General features: G+C 53.1%; 1 protein-coding gene across 1 annotated transcript in view; it reads left to right on the plus strand.

Moving 5' to 3' along the window:
* The window catches only part of RYR2 (ryanodine receptor 2), a 203,519-nt gene extending 188,631 nt beyond the window's left edge, over window positions 1-14,888 (plus strand). The window contains exons 93-105 of the mRNA XM_080651042.1: window positions 208-294; window positions 797-1,024; window positions 2,363-2,493; window positions 3,750-3,792; window positions 4,608-4,741; window positions 5,625-5,685; window positions 6,820-6,966; window positions 8,033-8,167; window positions 9,796-9,952; window positions 11,092-11,156; window positions 12,072-12,172; window positions 12,285-12,336; window positions 13,409-14,888. Coding sequence (XP_080507168.1) covers window positions 208-294; window positions 797-1,024; window positions 2,363-2,493; window positions 3,750-3,792; window positions 4,608-4,741; window positions 5,625-5,685; window positions 6,820-6,966; window positions 8,033-8,167; window positions 9,796-9,952; window positions 11,092-11,156; window positions 12,072-12,172; window positions 12,285-12,336; window positions 13,409-13,504 — 1,437 coding nt within the window. The 3' untranslated portion in view covers window positions 13,505-14,888. The remainder of the gene's footprint in view (window positions 1-207; window positions 295-796; window positions 1,025-2,362; window positions 2,494-3,749; window positions 3,793-4,607; window positions 4,742-5,624; window positions 5,686-6,819; window positions 6,967-8,032; window positions 8,168-9,795; window positions 9,953-11,091; window positions 11,157-12,071; window positions 12,173-12,284; window positions 12,337-13,408) is intronic.
* The last annotated feature ends 10,184 nt before the right edge of the window (window positions 14,889-25,072 follow it).

Here is a 25,072-nt window from a genome sequence, read left to right on the forward strand (position 1 = left end):
TTCCCTGAGGTGACGTTCTGCCTGTGGGTGTGTCTCCTCCGTGGTGCACGGATTTCTAACTCAGTGGTGTGCACAGTCTCAAGAATGAGGCTTGACACGCACTAGGGCTCAGGAAGTAGTTTGGGTAAATGAATGAATGCTTTCTTTAATGGTCTCCAAATTTCAAGTCTCTTGATTCAGTGACCTTTTCATTTTTTTCACCTTCAGAACTATTTTGCTCGCAACTTTTACAACATGAGAATGTTGGCCTTATTTGTGGCCTTTGCAATCAACTTCATCTTGCTCTTCTATAAGGTACGTACTTCTTGGTCTTAATAACCAGTGCGATGCTACCGACAGCCTGAATGATGTAAAGATGTCACAGGCCCCACCCTGAGCACGTCCCTGGCTGTGAGGCGGAGACAGTCCTTCCTGCAGCTCAGTGAGATGCGATTCCGCAGAGGCTCGCTGCATGCTCCCCGCCCATGCGCATAGCTCACTTGTGGCTCAGGGGTGACATGCGGTTCCTCTGGTCCTTGAGAGGCAGCTGAGCCATCTCAGTTCCCCCACTCGCAGATCCTGGTTACTCTTGGTTCAGTAGAAGGATTGGCACAAGCGTGTTCGTGATCTGCTGTCCCAGAAGCTTCTGAGAACATCCCCCGAGGACCAGGGAGGAGGGGTGGAGAGAGCCACCCTTGCCCTGTGCAGGGCCCTCGCCTCACGCCCAGCCATTTGCGGAGAAGGCTGGTTCCTGTTTCTCGCTGGCGCTGACGCTTAGAGGGAGAGAACTGACCGCACTCTAACTGGTTTGAACCAGGTCTCCACTTCTTCTGTGGTTGAAGGCAAGGAGCTGCCCCCTCGCAGCGCAAGTGAAAGCGCCAGAGTCAGCAGCCCGGACGACGGCGGGGACGACGCGCCCGGCGTGCTGGCGGTGCACTACGTGCTGGAGGAGAGCAGCGGCTACATGGAGCCCACGCTGCGCATCCTGGCCGTGCTGCACACCGTCATCTCCTTCTTCTGCATCATCGGCTACTACTGCCTGAAAGTAAGCCGCTTCTGGGATGGAAATGACATGCACGGGGCTTATTCGGAATGTTCCAGAAACCCACACCTGTGGACGGTGGGAGGGAGCAGGGGCCGCCGAGGGGACATCGACGGGGCAGACACACGGGGCAGGCACAGCCTCACTCTGCAACACTGGCTTCGGCCGGTTGTCCTGGCTGCGCCCGGGGGCCTGGCCATTGGACTCCACACAGACCAGGCGCGACTGCAGGCTGCCCTGGGGGGGGGGGGGGGGGGCGGGGGCCTGGCCTGGGGTGGTCTGACTGGAGCTTCCTTTCACACACAGTGGCCCGTTCGCCTGTAACGACCCTGCGGAAGGGCCAGGCACTGTCTCCCTAGCAGTGCCCCGCATGTTAGGATTGTAGGCACGCACCCTGGAGCCTCGCCGTCATGGTGACTGTTCTGACATCAGGAATCTCTGCTGCCACCCTGGGCGCAAAGGTTTCCCAGTTTGTCTCCCTTCCCCCGGGGGGTGATGCGGCTCCCAGGACGCCTGCGGGGAGCAGTGTCATCGGGTGAACCGCACCCGGGAGGGAGCCTGAGTGCCCAGGGCTGCGCATTTCCTGGGAAGCTCTTCATCTTGCCGAGCAAGAGCCCTGCTCTCTGCTGTGCAGCCCGAGAGCCTCTGCAGGCCAGGGCCAGGGCGGAAGGCTAGCGTGCTGTCTCCTCGAGACCCCGCTCCACCTCCTCCGGGGCCAGGGGGGTGTTCGCAGACGCTTCTGGAATGTCCGCCTCTTTTCTGTGTCAAGTCTGTCCATAGGAAAAGGGCGTCAGTATGTGCTGAAGACATCTTGAAAAGCAGACAGAGAGTTTTCCTGATGTTGAAATTAAAATGATTTCACAATAACATGGTCACGCTGAGCAGGGGTTTATTAAAGAGATTTCTCAAATGAAATTGCGTTTTGTAAAAGCATGCATTCTGGAAGCTTAGTGAGTGGTTATTGCCCTTAGTGAATTTTATTGCCCCCGTGTCTGCTGCCACCATACGTATGCATCTATAATACGCCAAAGAAAAACAGTTTTGCTCTGTAACCTTATTCTCTTTATTATTTAAAAGTGACTTAGTTACTTATGAACTTCCGTGTTTAAAAACACGTGTATATATAATATCTATTCTCTCTCTTGTTTTTCCAAGGCCTTGCGATGCTTTTTCCTAAATATAGCTGATTCACTTTCGTTCCATTTTTACTTTCCCGGAAGTAACACGGGAAATGCTTCTCTCCTAAAGCTGGTTTGTGAGGACTGTGACCACAGGAGATGCCAGTACATCTAAAGTAATTTACATGTAAAGTAATTTAATACGTTTCTTTTTGAAATGTAGGTCCCGCTGGTTATTTTTAAGCGCGAAAAGGAAGTAGCTCGGAAATTGGAATTTGACGGGCTTTACATTACAGAGCAGCCTTCAGAAGACGATATTAAAGGCCAGTGGGATCGACTCGTCATCAACACACAGTGAGTAAAGAGCACACGAGGCCTTGGGCGCTCACAGGTTTCCAACGCGAAGTCCCTTGCCGGAATTCCCCGCGTGCTGGCAGAGGCCAGCGGAGTGACCAATGGGTGTTTATTCAGCCAGGAAAATCAAAGGCTCGGCGCCCTCAGCCCTGGTGGAGGCCACCAGTTTTTGCCATCTGTGTTCTGATTCCTTCATCAGAGGGGCTTTGAGTCGGTCCCCAGCCCCGTGGACTTTGCCTCCGTCACTCAGAGTTCGGAGAAGGGTGCAGGGGGCAGGGAACCTGCAGGACAGGGTGATCTCACGCAGAAGCACAGAAGGAGCAGAGCCATTCATTAAGGTAGGAGTGGGAGCGTTAGAGAGAGAGATTGAATTTCACGTTTTTAATGTAAACTTCCAGCAGGTGCCGTCAGGCAGCCTGTGGAGAACTAGCTGAGCATCAGGACGTGCGAAACAGCAAACAGCAAACATGCTTTTCTGCACACGTGTTCCTCAGCCGTGTAGGCCACGAGCTGCAGGCTGCTGTGCAGGCGTCAACCCATCCCAGCACAGTTTCCCACCGTTGACAGTGTCCGTATTTTCAGAGTAGTTGGCAGTTCTCAAGAGGAAAAGGCCTCCTTTTTATTAGTTTAGTGATTGGTTTTGCTTGTTTTTAAGAAGTTTTCATTTCAATAGGTTCTTGCTTTTCACATGGGGTAATTGGTTTGTGGAGAGCGCAGTAAACTTGGCTCCGAACGCCGTGTTTTGTTTAGCACTCTAGGCGCTAAGTCACATTCCGCCCGTCCCTCCCCGTGCGTCCGCCCTGGCCCGGTGCCAGGTCACACAGGTTCCCCGGTCCACGTCTCCTTGAGGGTAACTGGTGCAAAGGAGATTGCTTTCCCTCCGTAGGAAAAACAGTGACAGATTTCTAGATCCTTTAAAGACACTTGACAGAGCAATCTATAAATAGATTAAAAAACACAACAGTCAGCTGATGAACAAATACGCTCATGTTCTCCATTACAATGTCAACCCAGAGCCTTTTTGTGAGTTACATGTATGTACAGTGTTTATATATTCACATTCAAAGTAATATCTGATGTGCCCAAAATGCAGAAAAACTATAGGATAAGATGGGAAAGAAATTCATTACAATTTTCATGAATGGAAAATATGTTTGCATATTATTTTAAATATTTTCTATATTTCAAGCAGTATGCTGTGATTTATCATACTTTAAAATAACACTCTTTTTTTCCTACACTTTTCTATCTTTTAGGTCATTTCCCAACAACTACTGGGACAAATTTGTCAAAAGAAAGGTAATACTTCTTAGAAGGAATACATTCAGTGTTTTTCCCCCCAAAGTGCAATTCAGATTTGAACTGATGTGGCTCCTGTGTAGAAAGAGATCCTGGGGTACGTCCTCTGCCTGTCACTGTCACGGCCAAGTGCGGTGGAGTCGAATGTGCATTCCGCACTTGCGGCCAGGGACCCGTCCTCTGGGGCTGCAGAACAAGTGAGCGCTGCTCCACCCCCCGCGCCCTGACAGTGACCGCAGCTGGTGGGGTTCCCTAGCTTGCTCCTTCCCCACACCAGCAAAGGCCCTTTGCAGTTAGGGCAGCCGACAGGTCAGGCGTGGTCCCCCTTGCCACCAAAGAGGTAAAGGCGTTGGCCGGCAACAGGGAACTGCGTTTTATTTTCTTTATGTCACCTTTAAAGATCTTCCTTCCGTGAAGTTCTATTCTTCTGATGCAGACTGCATCGAGGGTGGCAGGAAGCAGCTGAGACCGAGCTCTGTCTGGAGAGTCGAGGGCTGCTCAGGTGGCAGTGCCGGCGGCAGCTCGGTGCAGAGCAGGCAGCTGGGTGCAGGCTTCTCCCTGACGTGCAGTTTTGCAGTTTGCGTGAGAGGCTGCTAGGCCGTTTTTTAAAATTTGAGCTCAGTTAAGTCACTTCTTAGTAGACTTACTAGCCCTTCTTCGTTTTCTTGCTCAGGGACCACAGCCATAAACTAGACTTTAAAGTGAACTTCAAAATAAGACAAATATATGGTGACTATAAAGATAATGAGACGTTTTATGCACAGACAGAGCTGAGCTAACCCAATGGTTGGGGCTCTTTTCTGGCTGTCTCCTAGGTAATGGATAAATATGGCGAGTTCTACGGCCGGGACAGAATCAGCGAGTTGCTTGGCATGGACAAAGCCGCCCTGGACTTCAGCGACGCCCGGGAGAAAAAGAAGCCCAAGAAAGACAGCTCCCTGGCAGCGGTGTGAGTGTCACTGCTGTGCGCCAGCTGGAAGGAGGAAACAGGGATAGCATTGGGCCTTGCAGGAGCCTTGGTCTCCCTCCCTCCGGGTCACAGGGACCGAGAGACAGAGAACAGAGTGTACTCAAAGTCCACTTCATACCTCTCGCTACTTTGAGCTATGAATGACTGGATTTTTTTCTATTAATTTTTGAAAGTGCCTTTTTCATTTTCTTTTAGAAATGTATTCTATTAATTTCAGAGAGGAAGGAGAGGGAGAGAGAGAGAAACATCAATGATGAGAGAGAATCATTGATTGGCTGCCTCCTACACGCCCCCTACTGGGGATGGAGCCCGCAACCCGGGCATGTGCTCTGACCGGGAATGGAACCGTGACCTCCTGGTTCAAGGTCGACGTTCAATCACTGAGCCATGCTGGCCGGCTGAAGGTGCCTTTTTCATTATGTACAGAAAACAACAACAAAAAATGCTCTTAATTTAACTTGCCTTTTCTTTCCTTAAGCCAAAGGAAAACATATGCAAACGTGCACTATATGACGATGTTTTCTGATACTTCTCCTTTAAAAAAAATGTTAATTTTCTTAAGTTTTGGAAAAGGGAACTATTAGCCATTTTATTTTCTTTTTTAAAAATACGTGTTTATTGATTTTTAGAGCAAGGGGAAGGGAAACATCGATGAGAGACAAACGGGAAATTCAGATCCCGACGTTACCCTTACTCTGTTGTAGGTTGCTCTGGGGGAAGCGAATCATGCTCTCACGGCGCTCTGGGTGCTTCGAGCCTCCTGGGTGTGGACCTGGGATAGAACTAAGGTCCCGGGATGGTGCCAGGCTCATCCCGGGGCATCTGCTTAATGGGCACGTCTGCACACTCTTTGTCTTTCCAGACTGAACTCCATCGATGTGAAGTATCAGATGTGGAAACTCGGAGTCGTTTTCACTGACAATGTAAGTTACAGCAGCGCGCAGGCACTCCGGTTACCGAGGCTGTCGGCTGCAGATGTTACTCAAGTTCTTCAAAATCAGTTCACTTAATCCAGAGCACAGCTGGGCAAGACCCAGGGGATGCGTGATTAATCGCTGTCTCTCAGTCCCTTTCTTCCAGTAGCTGAGAGGAAAGCAAACATATATTTACACAAGAAGAAACTGAGATGCAAAGTTATGTGTAGTTTCATTTAGGGTTCAGTTGGGCGGGGGCATACTTCAACGTTTCGTAGATGTTAAAAAGAGAGTTCTAAATACATAAAAAGGATTTAAATACTGATTATGATAAATTTTAGTTTCTCGCAAATTAAATAATTATTGTGTTGAGCCTTCGTTTATCAAAGAGCCTCAGAGCCTATGAAATAAACATAAGGACCAAGTTTGGTGCCCACAGACAGTGAAAAAATCTCGTTACCAAAAGCTGCCCACTGTCGGCAGCTGATCCTTTTTCTCTATCCTGGCTTGCTCAACAGTGTCACATTTTTTGTTCTTGAAGTTTTCAGATTAAATGACTGTTCCTGTCAGTTGTCATCCCCGTTTGCTGGCTGTGGGAAGTCGCTGCAGAGAAGCCTGAGACTTGGCTGAACGCTGAACCAGCGTGTTCGCTGTCAGATGTCAGCCAGCATCCCAGGCCTCTCCCCGGCCTCTCACCTCTGTGCCCGGGGTGCGCTGGCCTTGTGCTCCGGCTGCGGCTTCTCCCGGGCAGCACATTCCCTCTTAAAGCCCCACTTCAGTTTTAACACTGTCTTTCCTAGTGAACATGAGTTCCATTCTCCCAAAGACTAGGACACCCCCACGTTCTCCTGCCTCGACCCCCACCTCACTCAGCCACAAGCCCAGACGCCAGGGACCTTAGAGACTCTCTTGAGGCCCCAAACCCAGACCGTGTGTCTTAGAACTGTCACCTGTTCGTAAGGCGTCTTGCAGCTAATCTCTCTCTAATGGCGGAAGCCACTCCCTGGTTATATGATTAGAATTCTGTAAATTTGTAGTCTAAGAAGGCGAAGTAACCGGAGTGGCTGCACTAGAGTGAAATCAGCACCGGGACAGCAGTCACGGGCTCTGTTCTCTGACACACGGTGTCCGTCCCGTCCGCAGTCCTTCCTGTACCTGGCCTGGTACATGACCATGTCCGTGCTGGGTCACTACAACAACTTCTTCTTCGCCGCTCATCTTCTCGACATCGCCATGGGCTTCAAGACGCTGAGGACCATCTTGTCATCAGTAACGCACAACGGCAAGCAGGTGAGAGGGTTTTGGAAGATCTTCTAAACTGTGGCATTTCACAGGGAAAAGTTGGCCTTCAAAACAGTGTTGGTTATCAGCTCTTAAAGTGTCTTTCACTTTGATCATTGCTTTATGTTACCAAAACAGGACTTCTCAGGCATATATTTAAAATATTTATATTACATATCATTAATAGTGTGTTTTTCCAGATGTTAGAAGCAATGCGAATTTCTATTTAGTTTTAGGATATGGAAACTGAAGGGTCCCGGGTTCAATTCTGGTCAAGAGCATGTACCTTGGTTGCAGGCTCCATCCCCGGCCTTGGTCGAGGCCTGTGCAGGAGCAACCAATTGATGTGTCTCTCTCACATCGAAGTTCTCTCTGTCTCTCTCCCTCCCTTCCACTCTCTCTAAAAATCAATGGAAAAATATCCTCAGATCAGGATTAACAAAAAATACATATATTTGATTTATAATCAGTCTGAATGAGATAGTTTTAATTGGAATATATATTACTTAAAGACATTATAAAAAGAAAGGGCAATGTATCTACTGTCAGATATTTAGATGATAGAAAAAGGAGCATTTTAAGCAGCTTATTATCTATTTGGGTATGAAATTAAGAGAGTTGATTTATATTCCAGCTATAGGATGCATTTATTAACTAAGGAATCAAGTTTTACATAAAATATCTGACACCTTTGTAAAATAAAGAGAATATGAAAACAGGTTCCCCCTGGTGGTGGGAAAGGCATCTGATCACCTGGCTGGTGTGGCTCAGTGTTTGAACATCCACCTATAAACTAGGAACTGTGAGGTCACAGTTCGATTCCCGGTCAGGGCACAGGCCTGGGTTGTGGGCTCGATCCCCAGTGTGGGGCGTGCAGGAGGCAGCTGATCCATGATTCTCTCTCATCACTGATGTTTCTCTCTCTACCTTCCTCTCTGAAATCAATGAAAATATATATTTTAAAAAAAGAAAAGAAAGACATCTGGTCCGTGAGTCCAGGTCCCACACAGACATCCCTCCCACAGTCACCCTGTCTCGTGTCCTAACACGTGCTCGATGTCATGTTGCTTTCCAGCTGGTATTAACCGTGGGCTTATTAGCTGTTGTCGTATACCTGTACACTGTTGTGGCATTCAATTTCTTCCGAAAATTCTACAATAAAAGTGAAGATGGAGACACCCCAGATATGAAATGTGACGACATGCTAACGGTAAGTTCATGCTGCGTGGTCCCGTGTGGATGAAAATGCGTCCGCCTCAGCCTAAGTAATGTGTGCAGTTACTCTGTAACGGTGCGGAGCAGGAGCGGGTGCACATCAGAGCACCAACATCTTGCTCGTTAGAGTTCATGCGGCACATCCACACATTCTCTTCCCTGTAGAAGAAACCCACATGGAAAGCCCAAGTATAACCCAAAGTCATGGTCAGGAGGATGGTCTTACATAGACGTGTCCCCTGAGCAGGGCCTGGCAGGCGAGGCATCCCGGGCCCCCCAGGGGTGTGGGTGTGGAAACCTGGGAGCCAGAACTGGACCAGAAAGTTGTCCAATGAGCCTTCTGCCCACGGGGGCACTGCAAACCGAGCAGAGGAGGTGAAGACGGGCAGGTGGCCGGTGGCCGGTGGCCGGTGTCCGCTGTGAGTCATTAAGTGAGGAGGGGGCAGCTGCAATGGTGACGTGACCCATTTCCTGTCATGTGAAGACAGATTTGGAGAAAAACATCTCCCGATTCTTTCCTGATGAGAATATCTATGGTGAACCCCCCAGCAGTGTGCAGGGATGTACGGGAAGACGTCTCCCGCCCCCAGGGTCACGGCTGATGGTTTCAAGCAATGCCTTGGACCCACCGGTCTAAGGAATGAGTGCTTCAGGGGTTTTAGAGTGGCTGCCTTCCGAAGGGACTCCCGGACACTGCCTCGGTTGGTGCGACAGGGACTCTGGGTGTCCGAGTCGCCAGGAGGCCCGGATGCGTGGTCAGGTCCCAGCATCAGCGTCTCACTTGCTGTCTCTGGAGGGAGGAGCCCTCACCCAGCTCAGAGCAGAGGGCAGGGGCAGGGGCAGGGCTGTCCCATGACAAACCTTGTTCATTGTGTGCCCGACTGACAGGCCTCTTCTCTGAGTGACATCATCTTCAGTTAACTCGGCTCAGGAATTCCAGGCATTTGGCATTTTCTGCTTCTGTCAGTACTTAGCTGCTGGACTAGGAGCATCTTGGTGTCACCTTGCTGCCTGTTCTTGGCCTGCACTTTGCTTTCTGAGGTGCTCTGAGACTCAGGCCTGTGGGTTGAGGCCCTGAGGTCTGCTCACTCCTCGCTGCGCCCTCCACTAGATACGGGCTGCTCCCACACTGCCCACAGTGACCACAGCCCTCCTGTGTGACGGGGCCGGCGCTCATGCAATGAGAGAGAAAAGCGTAAAAGAAATAGGTTGGGTGTACTAGTCTGGAGTTCAGCAGAGAGACCCGAAGTGTAGGGAGAACATTTTTTAAGAAACTGGCACGGAAATGATAAATGTGACACTGGAAGCCCCGAAAGAGTAAAGGTCACAGAGCCCAGTCCGGGGGCAGCAGTTCACCCAGAGCTGGGACAGGAGGCGGCGCAGCCTGGGGGCTGAGGGGCTGATGCGGAGGGTGTGCAGGGAGCTGGCTGAGCCGGGTGTGAAGGCAGCTGGATGGGAGGTGGGTGTTTGCATCACGTTACAGGTACGGAAACGGGACAGGGAGCGAGAGCGAGCACCTCAGGTCCCCGGGATTAGGACTTTGCTTGGGAGAGAAGTGAGGCTGTGGGTGTGAGGGCCAGTGTCCTCGGGGGCGTGTCCTCGGCAGGGGCCCTCTCTCCGCAGTGCTACATGTTCCACATGTACGTGGGTGTGCGAGCTGGAGGTGGCATCGGCGACGAGATCGAGGACCCGGCGGGCGACGAGTATGAGATCTATCGGATCATCTTCGACATCACCTTCTTCTTCTTCGTGATTGTCATCCTCTTGGCGATAATACAAGGTAACCCTCCTCCCAGGCGCCGGCAACTGTCCTCCGGGTACCAGGCCAGCTGGAGCCTGAACCCCCAGCGTGCGCAGCCACAGAGGGAGGCGGAGCGGGCTGGCGTGTCCGGGAGAGCCAGCGGGCTTTTCCGCTCACTGGCTGGGTGCGTCGGGTCCAGGGGAAGGTGGGCCATGGACACGAGGGGGACACCTCGCCTGGCCCTGCCACCAGCCCTTCTGCGAGCATTGCAGCCCCGTGGGGCGCCCTCAGCCTCGGGTCCAATCAAACGTCAGTCTCTGAGCCCTCAAATATTTAAAAGTACCTTTAAATGCGGCACTTGGTGAGCCCTGTGGACGGTGGGGCTACTCACACTGGAAGGAAGGAGCCCTAACACGTCTAAGCCACGCCCGGCACAGCTGAGGTGTCAGGCCGGAGCAGGACCCGAGCCTCGGGACCTACCAGGCCCACCTGGCCCCACGGCACCTCGGGGGTGGGTTTCTCCCGCGGAAAACGCTCCGGATCTTTGCCGCTCGCGCCGGTGTGTCCTGGCTGGAGTTAGGTGTCGCTACATGTGCCGTCACGTCTAAGTGCTCCGGGCATAAAGGGGGGCTTTTCTCAGTGACGAACGTGGACAGGCCGCACAGACTCATGACCCGTTCCCGATGTCACCGCTGAGTGTCACCATAAGGCGTTTAATTCGAGGGCAAAGCCAGAGGACACGTGGGAGAAAGGGCGCGCCAGCACCCCAGGAGAGAGCAGTTGGGGAAGTTTAGGGAATGTGGGGGGAAATGACTGGCGGCTCATTCCTCCCAGTCAACGTGGCCGCGCTGGGTTTCCAGACACGAGTGAGCAGCTCATTAGGGCGTTTTCCGGGCTTCACAGCCTCAATCTCAGCTGCTGCCTTCCGCATGAAGTTGGCTGTGACAGAGTCTGATCTGTGTCGGCCCCGTCACTGCGCACATGTCTGCCCCACAGGGAGGAGGCCCCGCCCGGGGGGAGCGTTGGGGTGCGCACGGTGGTCCCCATTGTTGAGCGGTGCCCAGTGTGGCTGCACACGTTCCCTCCCAAGGGAGGGTTGGCCAGGGTTTGTGAAGTTGATGATGATTCTCTGGGTGATACAGATTAAACTCTGTCTGTCTGTCTGCATTTAACACCAGGTTTAATCATCGATGCGTTTGGAGAACTAAGAGACCAGCAGGAGCAGGTCAAGGAGGACATGGAGGTGAGTCTCCCATTTCTGCACGTGCCTGACGGGTGCTCCCCTCCCCTCACTGCCTTGGCCACGGAGTCCGCGTGTGTGAGCGAGGGGGAAGGACAGGCACCTGCCTGAGCCGTGTGCTGGGCTGGACCTGGGGGGCCCTGCGTACGTCACCCCTCAAGGGGCGGGAGACCATTCAGAATGATGGATCCTGGGGACCCTTACAGGATGAAGCCCTGAGTGCCAGGTCTGACTTCCCCTCAGATGCTCAGGGGAGATCCTAAAAGAAGGGGTCCCAAGCTGCGTCCTGAGGATTTGGGGGAGAGCAGGGCATCTGGCAGCCTCCCTCCCGCTGCCCCCCTCCCCCCCCCCCGACACACACACACACACTTCCAGGGGCACCGCCCACGTGAGGTTCCGTGGGACTGTCACCACCGAGGTTATACACACCAGGATTCGGGTGTGAGGCCATTTGAAGTGCAGATTTTTTTCTTGGAAGCGTAAGTGGTTCAGGTGAATTAGTACATCCTGGGGCGGGGGCTGGGGCGGGGGCTGTGAGGGCTGCAGAGGCCAGCTGCTGAAGAGGGGCTTGCAGTGTGCGATCAGAAGGGCAGTGAGGAGATGGACTTAGACTTTACCAGGTAACGGTGGTCTAAAATGCAGGGTGTGAACAGGACCGGGGCAGGGCCGTGGCCGGCAGCATTTTCCAGGGACGAGGTGACGAGGTTCTTGCTAAGAAGTGCCTCTGAGGACCCAGGAACCAGTCGGACGCGAGCAGCCTTGGGCCTTGGCATGGAGAGACCCAGGGCCTGGCCGAGGCGGAGGGCGAGGGGTTTGGGGCAGCAGGCCATCGAGTACACACAGCGGCTGCCCGTGTGAGCTGTGGCGCTTGGTCTGCCTTCTGAATGCTGACGTTTCCGTCTCTCCTTCGTCTTCTAGACCAAGTGCTTCATCTGTGGGATAGGCAACGACTACTTCGACACGGTGCCGCACGGCTTCGAGACCCACACCTTGCAGGAGCACAACCTGGCCAACTACCTGTGAGCGTGCGCCCCGCCCCCCCCCCACCCCATCCCCCTGACCCGGCCTCTCCCAGGGCCTGTGGATGCCGACGTCCCACACGCTCATCCTGACGCGTCTCTGTCTCGGCAGGTTTTTCCTGATGTATCTCATCAACAAGGACGAGACGGAGCACACAGGGCAGGTAGGGAAGGGTGGAAGGGAGTCCTGCCCCGGGGGGCAAAGCTGGGCATTGAACACCGAGCGGGGTTCCCTCCAGACGGCAGTCACGCACCTTCCCACGGAGGCCCCGTCCAGGACCAGGGTGCCGGGCTCGCCTGGAAGAGGGAACGTGTGGGAACCCCTTTCACGTCCCGCGTGGTTCAGGGTTCCAGTTCAGGGTTCAGGTTCTGGAGAAGGCCGCACACAAATGAAGAGAGAGACTAGAAAAGATTTAATTTGGAAATATTGGGGGGCCAGGCGGAAGCCCACCTCTAGTGGGAGGACTACCCCTTGCTCTGGCCTTGCAATCCCTTTTATTGAGGTTATGGGATACACTCATATCCTTTAGGCAGGAAATTCCAATAATAGCCAATCAGCAAGAATTTACATAAGAGTAACAGGTGGAGACTGCTTCAACTACCAATGTCTCAACTAAAGAATGAATGATTAGCTCCAACCTTTCAGAGCATTTCCACATCTATTAGTGGGACAATGATCGGTTTCCGGCAGGAACGTTCACAGAACAAAAACACACTCTTGCTGCTGAAGATGCTAACTCTGGGTTTTGATCATTATAATGTCTTTGATCTCTTAATCAATAGCAGATGCTTTCAAATGAACTTCCACCCACAACATTATGGGCAGTGAAAAGTAGTTGCATATTAAAGGTCTAGGGTTGTTCTTAAGCTATTTGAAATTCTCTCTCCACAAAATTCACTTCCAGTTGTTAATGGTTTGAATTTGAAGGAGTCAATTAGCAATAATATTTTTAAAAGAACCCTCGAAATCAGGTACCACAATTAAGTCTTATTCATTATTAAATCTGGCCCGGATGAAGATGATCTGTTTGTTACTGGAAGTAAGCAGGTCTGACACAGTGAGGACCTGGGTAATGAACTTGGGCTTCTCCAGTGACATCTGTGTCCACGTGTAATTACACAACAGTACCCACGTGACATATGTACCCACAGTTGAGAGTTTGTCTTACACTTTGTGGGAACACACAGAGATGTTGGGGAAGACATGATGTCATTGCACTGTCTTTACTCCTCCAGGAATCTTACGTGTGGAAGATGTATCAGGAAAGATGCTGGGAGTTTTTCCCAGCCGGGGACTGTTTCCGGAAACAGTATGAAGACCAGCTGAATTAATTCAGACCCCACCACCTGGAAACCCAAGCACCCTCACCCTCCGTGCCCTCTCTGCCTCTCACTCACTCTCTCTCTCTGACTCTAACTCTCTCTCTCCCCCTCTCTCTGACTCTAACTCTCTCTCTCCCCCTCTCTCTGACTCTAACTCGCGCTCTCTCTGCCTCTCTGCCTCTCTCTCTCCCTCTCTGCCTCTCTCTGACTCTCTCTCTGTCTCTCTCTCTCTCCCTCTCTCTCTCTCTCTGACTCTCTCTCTCTCTCTCTCTCCGACTCTCTCTCTCTCTGACTTTGTCTCTTGCAAACATCCGCTGATGTGAGACTTGCCGCCTTCCATGCTTTCTGGGAGCAGTGACGCTGTGTTCCTGGCTGGGCCTTCCCCACCTCGTGTCTTTTCTTTGAGAATCAGCACAGAAGAGCGATCTGTACTCATACGCAGACAGCATGGAACTCCGGAAAGAAAGCCATCTGGACACTCAGTCATAACACAGACAGACAGACGTCCTTCCGAGACGCTGGGAGCTCCCTGAGGGCAAGGTCACAGGGCAGGTCTGCCGCGCCCTGGGCTCCTCACTTCTCCATCCTGGGAGGGACCTGGCGGTCCCGCAGCCGCAGTGCCTCCGCCGGTGGCGAAGGAAACAGTGCCTTACTCAGTGGGCTGAGCTATGCAGAAGACGTGTGCGTGGAGCATCTTCTTTTCACGTCCACTTGTTTGCCTTCGGTTGGTTTTGTGAGTTTTTCCTTGTTCTTTTACTTTGTGGGGGAGGGGAGAAAAGCAGTCCGTGCACTTTTCAAGGAGCCGGGGGCCGGTCTCGTGACGAGGGGCTCCTCTCATCCTCCCCATCACGCCCCCCACGGCCCAGCTCCCCTTTCCGCCATGCTCTGATGCAACCCTGCAACTCGATGAAATCCTTGTGTGAAACAGACTGCAGCCAACACACTTTCAAAAGAACTCATTGCATGTTTATGATGCAAGTTTCAACCGACAGAGAAACCCTCCGAGGCCAGCTGGTCCCGCGAGAACGTTCCCTATCACTGGTCGACGAAGACAGAGCGCCGTGGGCCCCCGCGTCCGCAGCCGGCACCATCCACCCACCGAGACCCGCTGTGGACCTGAGCCATCCTGGGGGGTCCTCTCTTCCCGCCACCTGTGACCAGCGGCCGAGTGAGGACTTCTCGTCCGGCCATTTCTCAATATCGATGCTGAAGCAATATCCATTCAGGGCGTTCATCGGTTGCATAAGACCCCGGGCGATGAGATCAGTCACTCCATTGTGGGTCCTTTTCAATGGATGCTGTTCTTCACAGGGAGAGAGGCAGTGGGGCTGGAAGCAAGGCCCTTTCATTTAGGATTGTAACACCGCTCTGATTAAACTATTTAACTAACGTGCGCTCCCTCTTCTCTGTCCATTTCCCTTAGAACTGGGGCGCCCCATAAAGCGGGCGCGTTTAGGGGGCGGGGGTCCTGGCCCCGCAGGGCTGCTGCGGTCACGGTTCTGGAGCCTCAGAGTCACCAGCATGTGAAGCGCCTACGCACGCTGTATTTCCCTGTTTGGGGGTCCCCTAGAGTTCTTGAAACCCGCGAATGACAGAAAAACAACTCCCCCAAATTGTTCAGTTTTAATACAGCTCTCACTTTGGAAAGCTCAGGGCAAATCCGTTTTCCGTGATAACGGGGTCCCGCTTCTGAGCTAATGTGAGAGGGAGGTACCCTCCTGGGTGGCACATTACACACGCAGACGCGAATGGGCATGGGGTGGGGGCCACTCGGCATCCGAGGTATGGCGCCCAGGTTTCTGTTTATTTACCCTTTGGCATCATTGTTTCTGGGGAGAGGGCGGGACTTTCCGAGCCTGCTCAGGGAGCTGAGCTGAGGTCTGCAGGGTGTGAATAAAGGAGTCAGGTCCGCTCCACAGCACGTCGGAGAGCACGTGCCTCCCGCCCGGGGGCACTGCCAGGAGCTCGTGTGCATTTGACGTGAGCAGTTAGCCATTCCCCACGTTATGTCATGAACCTCTCTCGTGTTGTGCAGAGGATCACCTTGTCACCGAATGGTAACTTCTTTGCCCAGAGCCCTGAAATCTCTCTGACGGATGCCGGGAGGGGGCATCCTGACCTTCATACCAGTGCACGGATGCCCCTGGGGTACTTAAAACCATAAATATTAACAGCCCAGGCCCTACCCCATCAAATGGAAAGTTAGCTCAGCACGTAATCCTGCGGCTTATGTGAATGCTGAACCACAGCTAAACAAACCCTTGGGAGTCCTGTGCTCACAAAACCACGGGGTGTGTATAGCGACTCCGCTCAGCACAGAACCAGAACCAGAACCAGAACCAGCAGGCATTAATGTGATGCGCGCGAGTGTATCACAGGCTCTGCCTCCCGGGCGCTGGAGCTGGTGGAGCGTTAGCAGCGTCTCAGGTGAGGCGGCCCCTGCAGGTTCGACGGCTGAGGACACGGCGTCCTTAGTGACGGAGCTGGAGCTGCTTGTAAGTCGGGTCTCTCTCCAAATCTTTGTTTCTGGCCCCGATGGTTCCATAAACCAGGGTTTCTTCTTTAGGACCCAGCAACCCCAACACAGGAAAGCAGCTGTGCGCTCTGCTGAAGATGCTCACCGCTCACCCACGCCTGCTCCCAGGGCCAGTGATCCCCGAGGGAACCACCACCCGCAGGATCCACCCGAGCACACTGCTTCCGAGTCAGGAAGCCAGGCATCCGGTAGTTCTAGATGGGAGGGGATGTTTCATCTTGACCTTTCATTTTAGTATCTGCTGTATTGCTTTTTTCTTTTTTCATATTTTTATTGATTTCAGAGAGAGAGAGAGAAAAACATCAATGGTGAGAGAGAATCATTGATTGGCTGCCTCCTGCATGCCCCTACTGGGGATCGAGCCCACACCAGGGCATGTACCCTGACGGGGAATCGAACCGTGACCTCTTGGTTCATAGGTCGACACTCGGCCACTGAGCCACACTGGCCAGGCTTTCTGCCTTATTTCTTTATGGAGTTCCACAGAGTGCTCCACTGGTTTCTGTAGCTGTTTATGTTACTATATTGTGTCTAAAAAAAATCTAGGTCCAGTTGTATATTCATCACGATTAGGATGATTGGGGTTCATGTTTTCTTCTTAAAGATTTGGGACACCATCAGTTGACTAAAGGTTTTCACGGAACTAGGAATCTTGTGTGTTAACGTGTCAGTGCTATTTGATGGCAAAAGAACATCGAATTTGCTCTCTTGTCCATCAACTCCCACACGCAGTGATGTGTCCCAGTTCTCTCCTCACATCATAAAATCTGTTTTCTTCTGAGGAATCTGTGACCTTGATGTATGTGCAAACTGCTTGCATGAAGCAGTGCTAAACGGGTCTTCGGATTTTTGTGGAGAAAGGATTTGCTTTTCTATAGACCTGGTTCCCATCACTAAGTGTGACGGAGTGATGCTCCTAACGCGAGAAGACTGTATTCACAGAGAAGCAGAAACCGGAGCGTTAATAATTTGTAAAAGACCGCCAAACCCTTAAGTGATTGCACGTGGTAACTTGAGTTCCCTGCAGTCTCGAGCAGGTACAGAAAGTCTCCAGGCTGGGGAGCCCCAGGTGCCTAGCAGGGGACAATCTTAGGTGGGACCTCATCCCCAAGGTGACCTTTTCCTCCCCTGGCATCTCTCTGGTCATGCCCTGGTGCCAACCAACCAATCAGTGGAGACCTAGACCAGGAAAGGACACACCTGGAAAGCTGCTGAATGTTCTATTGAGATCTTCCCCTGGGACCTTCCCCAAGATCTCCACGCTTAAAACTCTTAGCACAGAGGACCCCGTGGGCTCTCCCTCCCAGGAGCTCACCTGAGCCTGACCCTCCCCACCCCTCCCCATCCCTCCCCATCCTCACAGGGGTATCACCTCTACCTTCCTCACTCCCCAACATCAGGGCCCTGCCTTTGCCTCTGTCACTTGTTTCCTACACCCATTTTTTCTACAGATTACTTCTTTTACCTCTGTGATTTTATAAATAAACTAGAGGCCCGGTGCATGAAATTTGTGCATGGAGGGGGGTTTCCTCAGCCCAGCCTGCACCCACTCCAATTGGGGACCCCTCAGGGGATGTCTGATCTTCGGTTTAGGCCCCATCCCACAGGAAACTGGCGGTCGGACACCCCTCTCACAATCTGGGACCACTGGCTCCTAACCACTCACCTGCCTGCCTGATTGTCCCTAACCCCTCTGCCTGCCTGTCTGATCACCCCTAACTGCCCTTCCCTGCTGGCCTGATCGAGCCCCCAACCGCTCTCCCCTGCCGGCCTGATCAAGCCCCCAACTGCCTCTGCCTGCCTGATGACCCCTAACTGCCCTCCCTTGCTGGCCTGATCTCACCCCCAACTGCCCTCCCCTGCCAGCCTGATTGCCCCCAACTGCCCTCCCCTTCTGGCCTGATCTCGCCCCTAACTGCTCTCCCCTGCCAGCCTGAACACCCCTAACTGCCTCTGCCTGCCTGATCGCCCCTAACTTCCCTTCCCTGCTGGTCTGATCTTGCCCCCAACTGCCCTCCCCTGCCAGCCTGATCTCACCCCTAACTGCTCTCCCCTGCTGGCCTAATCGCCCATAACTGTCTGCCTGCCTGATCACCCCTAACTTCCCTCCCCTGCCGACCTGATCTCACCCCCAACTGCCCTCCTCTGCTGGCCAATTTGGTTCTGATTGGTCAGTTTCTATGCCAGTCAGCATCAAAAGCTCTGCCTCCTAGGCAGCCATTGGCTCCTCACAGTTGACCCAGATTTGGTTCTGATTGGTCAGTTTCTATGCCAGTCCGTGTCTCTGGGCCTATCAATGGGGGCTGATCAGCAGCCCTGGTGGAGGCCTGGAGAGAAATGGAGGCGTGGCTGTTGGCCAGGCTGGGAGAGAAAGAGAGGCAAGTTCTGATCAACAGCTGCCACAGAGGCTACGGATCAGACCCTGCCTCTCTCTCTGCAGGCCTCTCTCCAGGCCTGATCTGCAGCCCCCTAGGCCAGTGGTCGGCAAACTGCGGCTCGCGAGCCACATGCGGCTCTTTGGCCCCTTGAGTGTGGCTCTTTCACAAAATACCACGGCCTGGGCGAGTCTGTTTTGAAGAAGTGGCGTTAGAAGAAGTTTAAGTTTAAAAAATTTGGCTCTCAAAAGAAATTTCAATCATTGTACTGTTGATATTTGGCTCTATTGACTCATGAGTTTGCCGACCACTGCCCTAGGCAGTCAGTGCTGGGGTCGGGGCACCAGTGTCGTTACGACCCTGGCTCTTTATTATATAGATGTTCTCTTACCGTTTGGGTCTTGGCTCTGAATTCTTTCCTAGCCAGAACCCAAGTCCCGAAGGGTTGCTGAGGCTAAGTCCCACCTGACCCACTGGCCTAACACCTGGTGCCCTTCCCGCCACCAGCAGCATCGTCTCCGTCTTCTTTTCTCGCGTGCAGGCTCCTTGTGTCTTTGTTTGATGACTTTTATTTAAACTCGGTGGTAATTATTTTGCCACTTAAGACTGTCACACGAGAATATATTCTTGGAATAATAGTTTTCGTGAACATACACAATAATTGCTGTGCTATTCCACTAAGAAAATATATCCTGGTTTATGGAACCATTTCCCCATGCTTGGACAGTTCCGCGTTTCGGTTCCTTCACTTCTTTGCTGTTATGAAGGGCTTTATAAGGAAAGAACACCCGAGATCAGAAAGAAAGGGCTCGAAATCTAGCTTTGCTGCAGGTCCCCACGGGGCTTTGGGCAAGTCCCCGAGTCTCCGAATCTCTCCACTCTATAAAGCAGCTGTAAACAACTCCTATGGCACGGGCTGTTCGGAGCATTAATTAAATATTATACATGAAGTACCACATACAGTGCTTTACTTTCAGTAAATGTTTAATATCCAATAAATATTTTTAAAGTATTTATTTCCTGTCTCTTTTTTTGTTGTTGTTAATCCTCACCTGAGGATATGTTTTCCATTGATTTTTAGAGAGAGTGGAACAGAACAGGGAGGGGGAGAGAGAGAGAGAAAGAGAGAAACACCCATGTGAGAGACACACATGGATTGGTTGCCTCCCACCCGTGCCCCAACCAGGGCTAGGGATTGAACCTGCAACCCAGGTACGTGCCCTTGACTGGGAATCGAACCCGAGACCCTACAGTGACCCAACACTCTAACCACTGAGCAACACAGGCCAGGACAAGTTAGGTGGCTTCTTGAGGCCGTTCCTCCGTCTGGAGCTGTGCTGAGTCAGAGGCAGGAAACAGTGACAGGTGTCTCGGCACCCAGGGGAGAAAGACCTGCCATGGGAAAACGTGGGGATGGAGGCTAATGGGCTTCAGCCACGTGGCCACTCACTGTCCGCTAATCACCTAGTGCTGGTCAGAGCCACACAGAAGCTGCAGGCGATAGGAAGACGCTGTGGTCCCTGCCCTCTCCAGTCTGTCCATCTGTCTGAGATGCCTTCGGCGTTGGCAACATTCTTCTCTCTCTCCCGTCCTCGGTGGAACGAATTCAAACGTGGAGGCGTTGCAAATAGGACAATGAATCAACCCGCCACGTCCCCATGGGAGCTCGGCCGGGCGACAGGGTGGCCTTATCTCCCAGCACCAGGCGGCCCCAGGCGGCTGCAGTGCCTGCCAGCCCGTCTGCCCTCAGCAGCTGGACGTGCGCGTGGGTGCGCCTTTGTGGAAAGTGGGGACATTTATGGAAATTGGCCTCAGTCCTGTCAAATGATGGCATTGGCCGCAGAAGGCTCTACTCTTTCTCCTCCGTGCAAAAACCCAAAAACCGGGAACTGGATTGCCCTCTGGACCTCAACGGTCTTCCCAGGCGTCGTGACTCAGGGCGCCCATCTCTTTGCTGCTGGGACCCGGCGGCATCTAGTCCTCTCTCCTCAGTCCTCTGAGCCCAGGCTGGGGTGGCGGGGAGCGGGGGTAGGGGGGAGAGGAGTGTGGGGGGGGGTCAGAGAGGTGTTGCAATAGTGCTGCCTTGTGGACATTCTGAGAACAGCGCCCTAGTAAGGAATTTGGCAAGTTGCAACAGACTTAATTTTTGCTTTACTCCTAGGCTTCCAACTCTCCCTCCGTCCTGCTAACCCCAATCATTCCCCAATCTAACCCCCAATCGCCTAAGGCCTTCCCTCCCACCCGGGTGCATCAGCAATCAGCAACGCCCTTCCTTCCTTCCTTCCTTATCTCTGCCTCCTGCTGCGATGACCTCAGTAAGTTACTCTCTAGGCCGCAGTTTCAAGGCGGCTCTGTCAGGAAGGGGTGGGTAGCTCCTTAGCTTACTTGTGTGGGGGTGCGGGTTCAGTTCTGCCCTGCCAATGAGTATATATTTAATAGCACCCTAGTGATAACATGACACTCATCATGATGGTGTCACCGTGGAGAATGTCTACCAGCTTGTGTACACTTTTTAAAATATATTTTATTGATTTCAGAGCAGAAGGGAGAGGGAGAGAGAGACAGAAACATCCATGATGAGAGAGAATCATGGATCGGCTGCCTCCTGCACGCCCCACACTGGGGATCGAGCCCACAACCCGGGCATGTGACCTCGGCCAGGAATCAAACCCGTGACCTCCTGGTTCATAGGCCGACGCTCAACCACGGAGCCGCGCCGGCCGGGATCTTATGTGCGTGTTCGGGGCACTGAGGGGAAAGGCTCCCACAGAGCTGTGGGCTCAGGGCCCCGACCGCTGAGCGAGCCCCTGCCAAGCCCCCGAGCGCGGTGTTCAATGGAACACGAACGCTATTTCCAAATCAAAGTGGAGAGACACGGAGGAGTGTGTGCTAGGACGGGGCAGCATGCAGGGGCACCGCAGGGCCAATGGCCTGGGTCAGGGGTTCTTAGAAGCCAGAACCATCCGCTCCGAGTTTGGATGAGCACGTGGACTCACGCGCTCTGCTTCCCGGCTCCAGAGAAGCAGGTCAGCCTGGAGGTCGGGACCTGACCTGCTCCCCTGCCTTCGGGACTCACGACAGGTGGCGGCGGCCGCGGGGCACTGCGAGGCAGCCACCCAGCACACTGTCACTCATGAAATATTTACCGAAGGGCTACCGTAGGCATCAACTTTATAAAACTCGGCAATCTCTAGTTTTTAATCCTCACCTGAAGGTGTGTTTATTGATTTTAAAGCGGGGGAGGGGGAGGGGCGAGAGAACCATCGGTGTGAGAGCGAGACATGGATTGGTTGCCGTCACACACACCGGACACACAACCTTTTGGTGTATGGGTGACGCTCAAGCCACCTGTGCTCCCCAGCGAGGGCTCCTTTGTAAGATGCAGCGGACAGTGTTGCCCACCTCACAGGTTACCGTGAGCATTAAGGAAAACAGCTCATGCAAACTGCCCCCCGTGTCTGGACGTGGCCTGTGCTCACAAGCGGTCATTACAATTCCGTGCTTTCTCAACATTCATTTCCAGGGTCGAAATGCACCCATCGGTCTCTTCCTCGGCACGCCATCTGCTTCGTGGACTAGCCTTCCCCTTCGGCCAGGTTGACAGGTTAACTCTGCATCTCATTTGTGTCTCATTTCCCCCCCCGTGCGTCATTAACATGAAATCAATATTTATTAAAAGCATCGTATTGAAGTGGCACTGCTTGCACGCGCGGTTTACGGTCATACGTTCTGCTCTGCTTTCCGCCAGGCCTCCGCTGGGAGGCCGCGTCCCTTGTGCCGTCAGAGGTCGATTATTAGAGTTCCCCTATCTTATTTTTCTTTTTGGCCAAAAGAAGGTGGGTCCTGAGGCACCAGCGGTTTTTTTGTTTGTTTTTTAATGGCTAAAATGGCAATTTAGGAATCTCATCGTGCAGACCTGGGGGAATGAGAGGAGGACTCCGAGGCACGGGACACTGAGCCCATCGGCCTCCAGAGCAGGGGTGTGGAGTCCCCCCGAAGCGCTGCAGGGCTCCCTGGGGGCTGCGCAGGCCACCCCGAGAGACTGACATGAGCCTGTCTGTGTGGTAATTGCAAAAGGGTTGACTCGCCCTAACTGGTTTGGCTCCGTGGATAGAGTGTCGGCCTGCGGACTGAAAGGTCCCAGGTTCGATTCCGGTCAAGGGCATGTACCTTGGTTGCGGGCACATCCCCAGTGGGGGGTGTGCAGGAGGCAGCTGATCGATGTTTCTCTCTCATCGATGTTTCTAACTCTCCATCCCTCTCCCTTCCTCTCTGTAAAAAATCAATAAAATATATTTCTTAAAAAAGGGTTGACTCATCCAGTTGAAGTGTGCTGTTGTCAGAGGGCTTCTCCCAGCCTTCGTTAAAGTGGACTTCGTCACCGAGGGTCACCTGTCTGCAGCTTCCTGGGCACAGCGTGCTCCCGGGTGGGAACCACTGAGAAAGCGGGGACTCAGCCACAGAGCCTTGTCAGGAGCCTGCAGGCCACACACCCCCCCCCCCCCGCCCCGCAATGCAGACACCGCCACAGATGTGACCACAGACTCCACACCAGGCTCATGCAATGGACCCGGCTCCGTCTTCCCGCCCCCAGGTCTGCCTCAGGGAGCTCGGACAAAACGCCAACCCACGCTGCTTTTTCCCACCAAGGTCAAGTCCAAGTCACCTTGTAAAAATGACTTTTCCTGGGTGCCCATGGGAGGAAACTGTTAACATAAGCAACATTCAAACCTGTAAAGCATTTGTGAGTTTGAGCCAAACTGTGGACCACTGGCAGGCAGCAGGATCTCGATGCACGGAGACAACGCCCCGGAGAATGGCGGTTTCCCACCTATTTTTATAAATTACCATCCAAGCAGCAGGCCTAAGTGAGTTACCTGAAACCCACTGGTGACAGATTAGGGAGGCGGGAGAAAGCTAAGTGAGGGGGGCGGGGGCTAGAACCTCTGGGATTGGATAAAAAGTAACCCCCCTGCCCCCGTGGGGTTCCTTTAGGTCTGAGTTTGCAAGGCCGCCACACGCTTTTACACGGGTGGGCATCGGGTAGTGGACAGCCAACAACTAACCTAGCAGGGAGGGACTGTGTGTGGTCTAAGCCCTCCATTTGTTGGACCCCGAGGCGTCTGGAAAAAGGGAAGTGACAAGTTACCCTGACAGTCCACAGGTCTGTTATCAGATGCAAAAAGACAGGAGGCTCAGTAAAGATCCAAGTTGATCTTTGCCAAGAAAGATACTGGCCTAGGACAGTGGTCAGCAAACTCATTAGTCCACAGAGCCAAATGTCAACAGTACAATGACTGACATTTCTTTGGAGAGCCAAATTTTTTAAACTTAAACTTCTTCTAACGCCACTTCTTCAAAATACTCGCCCAGGCCGTGGTATTTTGTGGAAGAGCCACATTCAAGGGGCCAAAGAGCCGCATGTGGCTCGCGAGCCGCAGTTTGCCGACCACAGGCCTAGGACATGACCCCCCTCCATCCACTGCTCTTCAGTGAGAAGGCTTTCATTTCAGGCCCCCCGTGGGGTTCCTTTAGGTCCGAGTTTGCGGCCGCCACAGCGCCAGCATCAGGCGGACAGGCAGGCCTCCGAAAACCCGCTGGGCGAAGCGGTCCCACCGAGAGCCGAGCCCTTTCAGGGCAAGATGGAGTTGGTCCGCATTCCAGCTCTATCTACCATGATTTGACCTGGTGATCCTGGCTTCTCACACCCGTTTCCCTCAGATGGCCCCCCACACTTGGTGGTGTTTGACCTCTTTCTGTCCCAGGTCCTGGGAATCGGGGGCGAATGCCCACCTTACTGGGTGTTCATGAGACTCAGGTGTGTAGCCAAGCATCTGGGATGGTTCCTGTCCCGTCTAGGGCCCCTGTCAGTTAAGTGACCAGTGCTCCCTGCTCAGCTGTTGGAAGGGGCCTGGTTTGACCTCTAAGCAGCTGTTTAAGAGCCAAGATGAATACGGTGCTGGAAGGCCAGGCAACTGAAAGTTCCTCTTGCCGAGGAGTGGGGACACCTGGTCTACCAGGCGCCTTTCAGGGCTGCCCGGGGGGGAGGAAGGGAGACCGCCCTGAGCGTGACCCACAGCACGCGCTCCCACGGAGCTCCTGGGCAGGACACTCGTCTCCAGAAGGAATGTCTCCCGCCCTGTTTCCCCAGACCCTCTGCCCCAGCGTGACCGACCGTGTGCAAGAGTTTTGCTTGGCGCATCTCTGCTCAGTCTGAGATGCTCAGTTCTTGTGAACACCGAGTCGTTGGCTAGCCATGAAACTCTACGCCCGTGGCCTTCCCTTCAGCAGAGCAAAGGGCTGGGGTAGGAAGGCGGGGCGCCATGGTTTTACTCTGTTCGTGGTAGAACACGCCCCCTCCCTGCCCTCCAGCTGGAAAGGAGAGATGCCAACAGCAGACAGGCAACGAGCCACCCAGAGACCAGCCGGCCAAGGAGACGCGGGCGCGGGCTCCCTGTGAAATCTCTTTATTAGTGCGTTTGGTCTGGGGAACTCGGCTCCATTTCTTCATGGTGAAATCTCGGTTTATTAGTGCGTTTGGTCTGGGGAACTCGGCTCCATTTCTTCATGGTGAAATCTCGGTTTATTAGTGCGTTTGGTCTGGGGAACTCGTCTCCATTTCTTCATGGTGAAATCTCGGTTTATTAGTGCGTTTGGTCTGGGGAC

The sequence above is a fragment of the Plecotus auritus genome (assembly GCF_963455305.1).
Source record: "Plecotus auritus genome assembly, chromosome: 14".
Classification (NCBI taxonomy): Eukaryota; Metazoa; Chordata; class Mammalia; order Chiroptera; family Vespertilionidae; genus Plecotus; species Plecotus auritus.